General features: G+C 32.5%; 1 protein-coding gene across 1 annotated transcript in view; it reads left to right on the top strand.

The window, feature by feature from the left end:
• The window catches only part of ADAMTS19 (ADAM metallopeptidase with thrombospondin type 1 motif 19), a 97,608-nt gene that overhangs the window by 53,657 nt on the left and 31,211 nt on the right, over window positions 1-12,740 (top strand). Inside the window, 3 exon segments of the mRNA XM_010725877.3 lie at window positions 852-979; window positions 2,964-3,084; window positions 5,151-5,231. Coding sequence (XP_010724179.2) covers window positions 852-979; window positions 2,964-3,084; window positions 5,151-5,231 — 330 coding nt within the window.

The raw sequence follows: 12,740 nt of genomic DNA, 5'->3' as shown, positions 1-12,740 counted from the left end.
AGTTTAAATTTCAAGATTGACATTATCCTTTCAAGAACCTGCAAAAGATTTGGGAAAGAGTTCTGAGTTAATGCACTTGTGATTAAAGATATAAAAAGTTATGTGATTCTGTACTCAGTTGATCACTGAGAGGAGACTTATTTTATTTGTTATTACTTTGGCAGTGATAGAACAAACTTCATTATTTGTTAATGTTGACCCTGTGGAATACATGGCTATGTAGGATAAAATTTCTTTTTAATTCTTTTCAAAATGAAAAATGATTTGCAGAATGCTGTAGAAATGTAGTAGAAAGTTACATGACCTTGGTAGAGATGTTAGAAAGAATGTGTTCAGTATTTTGTCTTTTTTTTTAAATGTGGACTTTGTAAATCCTTATATTTTTCTTCCCAGGGTGTTTGAGTTACTCAGTTTTTTTTTTTTCCTCTATGACCTGCATAGTTAGAAAATCTGGAAAGTGTTAACTTTCTTTTTTAACCAATATTTATGATCTGTCAGAAGTTTAGTAGAATGAAAGTATAGATTACAACCAAAATATTCCATCAGTTGAAATGTGTGTATTCTTAATTGTAGCAATGAACATGACAGGAGTATGATGTAAGCCAAGTCTAAAGCAGAAGTGTGTTCTAGGAGGAAAAAGAACTTGAGTTCTGCAAACATGAGAAAAGGATAGGAAATGTGTGGAGTTTTTTTTCCACATTAACTGAGATGACTTCTTATACTAATGTAGATTCATATTTGAAAAGATAAGTATAAATCAACTTTTAAAATACTGTTTACTGATTATTTTTTTTATTTGTTAACTGACCTTTCACGGCCTCTTTTTTTTTTCCTGTCAATTGCTACTAAAGAAAAGCCATGTGCCTTATTCTGTACACCGTCTGGAAAGGATCAACCCATTCTTCTAACAGAAAAAGTGATGGATGGGACTTCCTGTGGCCAGCATGGGTTAGATATCTGTGCAGATGGTAGATGCCAGGTATAAATTACTTCTTCAGAAAATGGATATGTATGTACATGTGTGTGAGTGCAAGTATTTGTTATGAATATGTGTTATTTCTCTGATGGAATTTTGCAAAATGCATAGCCAAAACTGAATGTTTCTTTATGTATTATAGTAGAATATTTTAAACTCTTTTCACTCATTAGAGCACACTATCTGAAGTTGCTGAAGATTTAGCTGCAGGAATATGTATCCCAGGTATGGTCGATTATAAGAAACTGCAGCACACTGGATAATTGAGTTCATCTTCTAAAGTTGAGTGAAGACACAGCTTTCAACAGGATGGAAAATGTTGCTATGGGATCTGCATATGTGAGATTAATTCTGTCAACAGTACAGATTTTACATCCAAATAAGCCAAAGATGATAATTTACAGATAACTTAAACAGAGGGCTTCTTCTGTTTATGGTCCTGAGAATTCATTTGGTTTATAGAAGTTCTTTTGACACTTTTATAATGCTTCGTATAGAAACGCTTTCATATAAAAATCCCTCAGGGCTGTTTTTAACTCGATCCACTTCTCATTGCATACACTGAATTCAGCAGAAAAAGTAACCTTTAACACAGATTCATCACTAGATGCTATAATAAATTAGCTTACAGATGCATACAAGCATCTATGTCTCCATGCAAATGCAGATATGTATGTATAATAAGTCTTTCTCAAGTGACTGCGTGCAACAAGTACACACTTAAATACTTTATTGAACTGTTTTTTTGCTCACCAGTTAGTTATCGGAGAGTTGACACAAAGAGGACATATAGTCCATTTCTCTTGAAAAACCTGTTGTTTCATTTTATTATCCACTTTTCATATCTGCCTGACTACTAAAGACAAAAAAAGCCTGAAGCCAAAATCATCAAAGACTGAATTGTATTCTTGATATATCAAGAATCAGAGAGATATCTGCTAATCTAATTTGAACATGTAAATTTTTTGTATCTTCCACATTTTAGATTGTCTTTTCAAACAACAGATATAAAAGAACTTCTGGTCTACAGCTGTAGAGTTAGATATTTAAATCTTCCAAATATATCATTTTAGATACGCAACTCTTGGAACCCTAGTACCATAAACCGTTAATGTTGTTTTCTTTTTTCTTTTCAATAGAACAACTCTATTAAAAATTGTTTGCATAACATGAAGTAACAATCTTCACATGCTTGAAAACAAGCTGATCTGTAGTAGACCACGTTTTCTGTCGTTACAAGAATTTTTCATTTCCTTTTTAGCCTAGCTTTTATCTTCATCACTTATCAAACAGTGCTGAAGTTTTATGGGTTTAATGAAGTGCGGTTATACAGCGCACAAGATTACCATGTGTTGGCCTTTCTGGTCTTCTAAAGATTTTTATTTCATTTTAAATGAACTTCATATTAACTCTATTTCTGTTGACAAAGGAGCAGTGATATTACTTCACAGAAATACCTCTAATTTAGTAATGTAAGAGTGCTTCTTTACTAAATGCCATCTCAAACTAAATACTTCTCCATAGAGTACAAATAAATTTTATATTTACATCCAGATATGTTCACATGCTATTCAGAGTAACTGAAGACAGTAGTTTATTATTATGGGAGAGGGAAAATTTTGAATGAAAAATATTTTGAATATTTTGAATGACAAATACTAAAGCAACACAAACTGAAGTCACTGGGGAGGAAGGCCTACAGAATGTTTTGTATAGTGGTTCAACTGTGCCAGATTCATCTTGGAGAGCAGTTGGTAGTGTTGGCCAACCATATAGGAAGAGTGAGTGGACCAATTTAAGTAAAATCACAGGAGAAGTTAGTATAGAACAGATATCAGGATATCAAATAGTGCAGCCCCCATTCTGAAGAGGCCTGACACCAAACCTGAATTGTAAAAGTTAGGTCATCCTGAAAAATGGTGAGATGTACCTGCAGCCTTGAAACAAATGTAGGCCATTACTTAAACTTTATTTTCTTCTCCCGCAGAAATTTGGCTGCGACGGTATAATAGGCTCTCTGGCCCGTGAAGATCATTGTGGTGTATGCAATGGTAATGGAAAGTCTTGCAAGGTCATTAAGGGTGACTTTAACCATACCAGAGGAGCGGGTAAGTCTGTTTATTTAGAAGACTCAGATTTTGATTAATTTGAGCACTAGAACTAAGATCTGCTTTTTTAAAGTGATGCAGTTTATCGCAGTTTCAGATCTAGAATAATAGAATCACAGAACCAGAGAGTTGTTCAGATTGCAAAAGATCTTCAAGATCACCAAGACCAACTGCAACATAAGCGTACTATCCAAACTCTTAACAACCCTCCACTAAACCATGTTTCTGAGATATCTACAAAAGATATTTTTGAAATTAATCTCACCCCAATCATATGTTCAATGTTTAACATAAAAGTAAATGATTATTTTTATAATGCTGCAAATTACACAAGTGAATTATCTGATTTATCTACCATATAGACATATATTATTTCACAGAAGTTCCTGATTGCTAAAAATCTGCAAAGTATTGTTTCTGTGTGTTTAGTATGTAATTAAATTGTGAATTCTTACAGTATTTAGATTAATGTACTATTCTTCAAAATAAATATCCAAATTATCTTTTGTTACCTAGGATAATATCATTAAACGAAGCATTGAGAGATTATAAAGTCAAATGTGTGGAGAAGTCATATCTTTTCATTATTTTATGTTAATAGCAACATAATGTAAAAAGTAAAAAGATTTTCTGGTGTATTAGATTTTCAGACAGTCTTGTGATTTTTTCTTTGAACGAGACGAGTGACAGAGTGAAAGACTGAAATCCTAGTGAAATTAATGCACCATGTATACCTTCTCTTTAAGTCTTTCCTTTGAAAGAATATTTGGGCAATTGTTTTCAGCATTTGTTTGCTGTTAAACTTTCTGTTTCTGATGTATGCAGAATTGCAGAAAATGCACCAAATTTCAATACAGTAAGTAAATCATATAATAAAATGCTGTAATTAAAGTCAGACAGTATATTCTTGGACAGTTATGGACCTTAATGTATTTCATGCAATCATCAGTTAAAAAACAAAAAACATAATCTTCAGATGTTTCTTCCGGGACCTTAAGCTGAAAGTAATGCAGAACAAGGATCCCAAACCATGGATGAGCCTGAAAGATTATACTACAGAGGAGTGACAGATAGTAGAAATAGCAGTGTGTCAGCAATCTTTTACAGCTAATGCGAATTTCCAAAACCTTCTCAGAATCATTCAGAGTTCTTTGTCAATCCATAATATTATAGTACTGCCATCTAATTGCAGCTGTGTTGTTTTATTTCTCAAGAAGCTAGAGTATCAATAATAGCAATAAATGGAAGGTGTTATTTGTTCTTGAAGAAATGAAATATAATGTTCCTTTGCAGTTACCTAATATTCATGCTTCCACTTTGTTGAGAAGATTCCGTAAGTGCTCGGTATTATCCTAGATAGAATTACATAGCTGGGAAGAATAAAAATATGTTTTACAGCCCGCTATTTGAAGTTCACCTAGATAGTCTAAAATATGATTCATTTATAACACCGTGTTTTCCACCTGCCTTGCCTTTTCACCTTTTTACTTAAAGCAAATTACTAAACAGTATGTCTTTTCCCACACTGTATGGAACCAATTTTAATGCACTACAATAACTCTATTATATTAACTGTAATAACATACTTCAAAGTCATTCATAGCAGCAGTTGAACACTACAGCAAGAAAGTAGGATCACAAAATACAAAATACAAAAAAAAAACCAGTTGGATGATTTTATATATATATTTTTAAATGATATCATATTTATCTCTACATGCGGAATGAAATAAGAATTCTTTTGCCGTTGCCTGATGTGATAATAGCATTATGTTACTTGGTTTCATCTCCCCTAGACCCAGTCTATTCCTTGCTAATTCTCACTATATTTTATTCTGCCACACTTTTTAAATTTATATCACACTGTATATATTATGTACAAGGCACAGTATCATCATTTGTTAATGACTATAATGTTTTTTGTGAAGGCCATCGTTACACAAATTATAACTTTCTAAATTTCAAAAACAGAATTGGAGAGAAGAAATGAAAAAAACATGCAAGACGTACACTTCTATAGAGCTCTATTTAACTCAGTACATTTGGACATTTGGTCTCGTGTCTAGGTTATGTGGAAGCTTTGGTGATACCTGCAGGAGCAAGGAGAATCAAAGTTGTGGAAGAAAAACCAGCTCACAGTTACTTAGGTAAGTATTATGGTTTAGTGCTTGTTTTCTGTTTGGATCAGCACTGAAGAGGTCTAACTAGGCATCCCTGTGTGATTAAACTGAGTAGAAAATGAAATCACTGAGAGAGCAATTACAGAAAATTTGTAGAAATGCCATAGGAATGGCTCCTGCATTTTCTGTTTTCGGAACTTTCATCTCATCTCATTTATAGAAATTTTTAAATTATTAATTTAGATTATTTCAGAAAAAATCACCGTGTTTTACATTTCAAAACTTTCTGTGCTTCATGTGAAAACACTAGTGAAAGCTCTTCATGTTGTACTAATGAAAATAAATGCTTCATACATATTTCTTTTGATTTCAAATAATTGGAATATTTTCATGGAAACAATCATAATGACTTTTTTAGTTGTTTTTTTTTTTAATTTTTATGAAGTTGTTTTTCATAAGAAGAAAAATTTTTTCTCTCTTAGTGATTTGTAGAGCTCTTGCCTAGGGGAGTATAATTTGTAATTATTGTTACAGGGTTTAAGTTATCATAATTGGTCCTGTTTGGTGAACTGCTTGCATTTTAACTTGTGAGAAACTCAGTATGAGAAATGGGACAATGAAATGAAAATTTCCCTGGTTTGACCACTGTTATTAGTTCTGGTCATAAGAAATACCAACGTTTTACAAAACTTTTTACTTGAACGTTCTCAATATCTCACCTGAAAGAATGTCAAAAATGGCAAATCTGAATTATTAGTCCTTAAGTTACCAGTGAGTTACTATTGGTTTATTGTGAGAGATCTGCTTATCCTGTTAAATTATTACAGGAGATTTAAAGTTTTGAACAATTTCACTGTGCATTAATGGAGTATAAAGATATAGGTATAGGACTGTCGGATCAATAATTGGTTTCATTGATACATTTTCTTAATTTTCAAGTTATTTTATTCCTCTTTGCCTATTACCTTTAACAGACAACTAAAGTACTGTTTAGTTCTTATATTCTAAATAATACAAAAATAAGTAAACACTAGACTTGTATTTAGGGAAATTAATTCACTTCCCATAAGTGGCAAATTTTCCTCCCTTATACTGAGGCAGACTAAGAGAACTTAATTCTTTTTATACCCATGAAATCATATCAGTTGTTCTGATTATTTTTGGAGGTGCTCTTTAGTACCTGAGCTTTTTAATTTATTTTCACTTGAATTTTACTTTTCTTAATGCAGCTCATGTTGAGTGATTATCAGCCAGTTTCACACATTTTTTTTTTTGTGGGGGGAAAAGCAGTAACAGATCTTTCTAACTAAAACCTAAATTGTTGCTTTTTTATTATTATTGTTATTTATACTAGCTAAAAGTACTTAAACATTCTTCAATTTTAAAATATATTTATTGTGAGAGCACAAAAATCAAAATTGAATAGAAGTAACAAGTTGAATAGTAAAATTTTTTACCAAGAGTGGTGAATTGCAAGTTCTGGGAAAAAAAGTGTAAAAGTTTCAGCTTAGAAACAGTCTTTTTCAGAGAACTGTCTTTAAAATTTTGAAATACAATACAGATTAAATTCTGTCTTTCTGAATCGCTTATGTCTTATAGTTCAGAGTTTTCATTTTATGTTACATGGTAGTTTGCTTTCTGGGTTTTGAACCTGAAAAGAATCAATATACTTCAACCATATTTCTGGCCTGCTTATTTTCATATATGCACCTTACGATTAAGTTCTTGTAATATAGCTAATTATTTACCTAATAATTGCATAATGATTTAGCTGTAAACATACTGTAATGCACCATACATAAAAAAAAATGTGGGTTACAAAGTAGAATCCAATTTAAGCTGTTGGAAATGTGGTCCCTGTTTTTCATAGGTAAAACAGGGAAGCAATCAAAATAAATGCCGTTCCCTGTTATCTTGGAAGTTGCGGTGATGATAGTAAATTCATTAGTAAAACTGCAGTCCACATCAGTAGCATCATTGTGTAAATGTACTGTGGAAGCTAATCTTCAGAGAAGTTCTTTCTGAACTCCTTAAATATCCTCTTTATCTGAGGTATATCAACATATACCACAATAACAGGAACTCTGTCATCCTAGGGGATTAGGTAAAGTATAATGCAACTGCATTTACTGAATTGATGAATGCCTCTAGGTACGCCTTCTGCAGGATTTATTCACAGATTTTAAAAAATTATGTTTTTGTTTGTTTTTTTTTTTTAATTGTGATATAGCCAAATATTAGTTATTCCTCCTTTCCTTAGGTTATGTGAGAAAATACATATAAATTTCTGCTTCTTTCTTCTTCTTTAGAATTAGGATCTCTAGAAAAGAATGTTGAGATATATTTTTAAGGAATAAACTAGCAGTGGTAATCTTGTTTCATTGTCATTTACTTGAAAAGTCTTATCACAATTACAGCTTTAGACACTGTTTCAAGCATGATCTAGTTTCCTATGGTCTAAGATTATGTCTTGTCTGCTGTTACATTTTCCTTCCCATTTGACAAATGTTTACTTTTTTAAAAGTTGTTAAAGTAGAGTACAGGAAGGAAGTTTATTTTCTTTTTTATAGGAGATAAAACAAATTTTGAGATTATAACACTCACATGACAATTGCAAAATGGCATGTCAGGTCCAGACCCATAATGAATTATTAAGAATACTTAATTGGATTTAGCTATGCAGATAGTTTTTAACCTGTAACCTTAAATTTTAGTGGTAATTGGAAACGAGATAAATTATTTGTTTTTAACTGAGATACAGAAGAGGATTAACTCCAGGTGTCCCTGCTTGAGCAGGGGAGCAGAACCAGATGACATCCAGATTTCCCTTCCTACTTCAGCCATTATGCGACCTGAGTAATTGTTTTGGCATACACAATCAGGGATGCAGACCCTTTGAACACCTGCAACTGAACAGTGCATAGCACTGTAATTCCTCATCCTGTTGGGATGTCAAGTTGACAAATATGTGGTGTTCTTGTCCAGTTTTCTTTATGAAGTATGTTTCCTCGTTTTTAAAAAAAAAAAAAAAAAAAAGTTGTACTGCTGGGGCTTATGAGGTGAAGAATGTGGAAAAGCAGGCAGGATCTGACAAATTACACACAATTTTGAATCACCCACTTCTGAAAATGCTAGTTATTTTAAAACACCTTGGAAGCTGGTTGAGCACCTGGTCACATAGCAGAGGCGAGTCCCCCGACATTAACCATATTTTTCTTTTATAAGTAGAAGGCTGTGGACAGTGATTAATAACAAAAAAAGTTGAAACTGTTCTACATCAAGATGAAAAAATACTTATTCTTGAACATTTGTTATTAAGTCTGTAATTTTGAAAGCTATCAGCAAACAATTTAGCAAAGTGTTTAGCAATATAAACTAAGTAGACAAGTTCATGAAAGTGAGTTTGAATTACTTTCCAGATAAGAATATGCACATTTTTAGTTGTTGCTGATCTCTGTTACTGTTTTAACAGCCTTTTTACTGCCCCCCCATTTTTCTCATAGACTGAAATAGTGGGGGAAAAAAGTCAGCTTGAATTTAAGCACCCAAGAATCATTTGCTGTGTGTATAAAAAGTTCTAGAACTTTCAACAGCTGAGCAACCCATTCAATAAAACAACCAGAATTAGCAAATATAAGTTTATTTTGTTCAAATTGTGCTTATACCCGATTAAAATTTTTATTGAGCTCTTACATTGCCAAAGCAAAAGACAACATGAAAACCGATGTGAATCAGCTCTTCCTTCACAGTTAATAAAACTGCACCACAGTGGTATGGACTGTCTTAAGGTCATTTTCCAAATAAGAGTGAAGATTGATACTGACATGGAATCATGCTGTCCATGTTGTCTGCTCAGCACATGCAGATAAGTTATTTATAAAAATAAATACTAATAGTATATTTTTGCATGTACATATTTTAATATGGCTCAAATTTCTCTGTAGAGAAAAAAATGCCCTTCTTCTATGCAGAATTATGCAGCAGATGCAAATTGTACCACCTCAATTAAGTATTCCCCTGCTTTTATATCTAATACCAAGAGAATATGTGTTGTAGTTCTGTGAAATAAAAGTGATAAAGAAAAGTGCAAGTAGGTTAGCAAAGCTGTGAATGAAAATATGTAACAAAGAAAATGGGTTTATCAAGAACCAGTTTTTGAGTTACATGAGTTTTGGAAATAAGTTCACTGTATATGTGAACGCTGCCAGACAGGAAACAAAAGTAGCACTTAATAATTTTAAGCATAGACTAGCACTTATTTTATGTGTAGTCTTAAAGAGTCTTTAATTTTCATTAGATTATATATTTGCATATAGATAAGATAATTGTAACTTTATTACTGTTAACCATGGAATAGTTAGTACCAATTACAGTGATTAAGCAGGCCAATCTGATTGTTTCATTTTATTTTCAAGAGGTTTCTGAGAAATTAAGGTCAGTCTTTTTTTTTCTATACAAAATACATTTGCTGTTGATATATACATAACAAAACATATACAATCCTTTTCCTGTTCTCAGCTTCTTATTATAATAATAACACTGACTTTAAAAAAAGATTTCCTGGATACTAATGACCAGGTAGGGCTAATTAGTCACAGTAGTGCTGACATGTTATAAATTACTTTTAGAAATATGCATACTTCTGGATGTAGCCTATAAATTGATTGTTATTGCTTATAAAACGAAAAAGAACTTGTGAGCTTGTTCTGCTTTTTCATTAGTGTTATGACCCATGACAAAAACATAATGTGATCGGTGAGCAATTGGCTGATGGTTTGTGCTCAAAAGGTTATAGAAAGTGGGCTTGTGTCAGGCTGGGGGCCAGTTACATGGCAGTTGAGCATTTTTAAGCTTTTTAGTTTAAGCAAAAAATACTCCTTTGCTGACACGTGCTGCATACTCATCTGATAGCATTTCTGTTTGATTTCTTTTCTCTTACTTAGTTTCCTTAATATCAAAGCAATGATTTGGAAAAGACTGAAGCAGCAGCAACTAATGGGAAGTTTGCTGCAGAAGGTAATATCATGTCCCTTCATTAGTTAATTTTGAGAAAGCAGCAAGGAATTATCAGCAGTAAAATGTGATCTCAGAAAAAAAAGCAACATCCAATTGAAGTTTCTTCTTATAATAAGACATATCATTTATTGAATATATCCCATATGGCACTGCAAGGTATAGGTATAGTTGTTTTCAGCATCTTTAAACATTTAATTGTTCAAATAACTTTCCATTTACATTGGAAATAAATGCTTCAATATAAAATTAAATAATTTAGTTAGTAAAAACAAAAACAAGAAGGCATTATGCCAAATTACATGTAACTCCTAATTTTAGTGGCAGCATATATAAGATCAAGATGGAATTTTATCTTGCTCTATCTCTGAGTTGATAAATTGAAATTTTCTATGTTATTCAAATTTTGAGTATTATTACTCTTAAAATTTATTGAAGGTATCACAGGATAACCTTAATGCAAGTGAAACAGTGACTTCCCTGATGAAAGATATCGGTGAAAGCATTCTGGTTTAGAAATTAGATTTGTATATTTTTTATATTTGCCAGTTCTCTTGACAATATCAAGTTCAGCCAAAGTGACGTTGTTTTGGTTATTTTATGAAGAGTATGTCTAAATTTTGCAAAAAAAAAACCAAACCAAACCAAACAAAAAATTCACAATTTCCAAAGACGTTCACTTCCCTCTTTTTTTGGCACAAACACTTCTGGTAGGTTTTCCTCATCATAATTTTTTTTTATTGTTTGTCTTTTTCATTATGGGTATATTACTCAGTATGTTTTATAGCCTGAGAGGCAATACACTTGTGTGCTGAATTTTCCTCCTATGTCCAAGAGATCCTCCTTCATCAAAATTTAAGCAGAGTAGGGATTACACGTGTGACATGGATTAAAACTCAGTAAACTAGCTTGCAATAAGAGTTGTGGCAGAGTCAGATGTAGAAGCTGGACCGCATGAATCCAAACCTAAATTTTAGACACGGTAACACTCATTCTTCCTTCGTTTAGCCCCAGAGGCTCATTTGAGGAAGCTGAGAGAAGAAAATGCAGGAACTGACATATTTCTGTGTTCCAAGTCTTCTGAACTGTGTGCTGTCGCACATAACGTTGCTTATAAGGACACGGAAGAAAGCCTGTGCAAGGTCCACTGCTCTCAAGGGAGAAACTCTGCTCCATCTGAGCAACATTACTCAACTAGACTCCAGCACTGTCAGTTACATTTGTGTTTTTTCTATACTAGAAACAGGAGTGGCATCTACAGTTTTAAAATTAAATAGAACTCAATCACCACTAGTAATAGAATGTTTAACCTGAAATACCAATTTTTAGATCTGGTAAAATGACTTGTTATTTTTAGCACAAGGCATTAATGGATTTTATAATCTTAACATTTATTACACAGCACTGTATTAGTATACACCAGTGATGTCTTATGCAATTGTATTGCTGCCAGTCCATAGAGCTATTGCCATTGTTTCCCATAGAAACAAAACATAACTGTATAAATATGAATAGGGGAAAAGACAATTACAGGAATGACTCACATTAACTTACAAGTTTAAATAAGAAAATTTGGACAAGGGTTAAGATGTCGAGGTTCTCTTAAAACAGTTTGATGCCAAACATGCAATTTCAGTGAAGAGGAATGTGTACAACTTTTTGTCCAAAAGGTGACTTCAAGTACAACCTTCCTTCACATGCCTACTTCAGATATTATTTTGAATAAGAAAATTATATAAAATAGAATAAAAGGTTAAAATAAAGGTTCCTCACAGAAGAGTTTCTGCAGAGTTTAATATAGAAAAAAAGATAGTAATATACTGTGTTTTCAATGTCTGAGCATCTTTCCTGACTTGGTGATGCTTTTAAATCGTAATTTGACAAAAAAGAACAATCTATTTCTGTTTGTTAGAGCAATCGAATTAGATGGTGAAAGTCTGAGTAAAATAAGTGCTTAAGCAGGATAACAATAGTATTGTCACATTTTGACATTTTGAGGTGCGGAAAAATGTAGATTTAGTGGTTAGAGAGAAATAATTTTGAACCAGAATTTTTTTGAAGTTCTAATGTAGTTCCACAAATATTGAAAAATAACTTGTGAAAATTATATTTCCTTGTCTTGTAAAGGTTGTAAACCCTAGGAATGAAGAATAATTGCTTTTGTCTTAAATTAATTTAATGAATTCTGGAACCTTCAGTCTTACTAGGCAATAAAACACTTATTTTAAATTCAATTAATGCTATGCATATGTGGCTTGGACAAGCATTTCTTCCAAAAATTGTTCAATTTAAGTTCCTGTACAATAGTATTCATAAATACAAGAGCTGTTGTGAAAGTGATGTCTCCCATTTTACCATATTGGACCAGCATGTCAGAGACGGATGTTGGTAGCATGGCAGAAAAGAGTGAATCTTCCTGCCAATCCCCTGTTATGTTTTGTTGCCGTGTGACAGATAGCAGCAGAGGGACAGTCTTACAGAATGGCATCTGACATGGAAGTGTGTCTGAAGCAAATGTGTGTA

Source organism: Meleagris gallopavo, chromosome Z (genome assembly GCF_000146605.3).
Source record: "Meleagris gallopavo isolate NT-WF06-2002-E0010 breed Aviagen turkey brand Nicholas breeding stock chromosome Z, Turkey_5.1, whole genome shotgun sequence".
Lineage (NCBI taxonomy): Eukaryota > Metazoa > Chordata > Aves > Galliformes > Phasianidae > Meleagris > Meleagris gallopavo.
The sequence above is the reverse complement of the archived record's forward strand: the minus strand, read 5'-3'. Positions and strand labels throughout refer to the sequence as shown.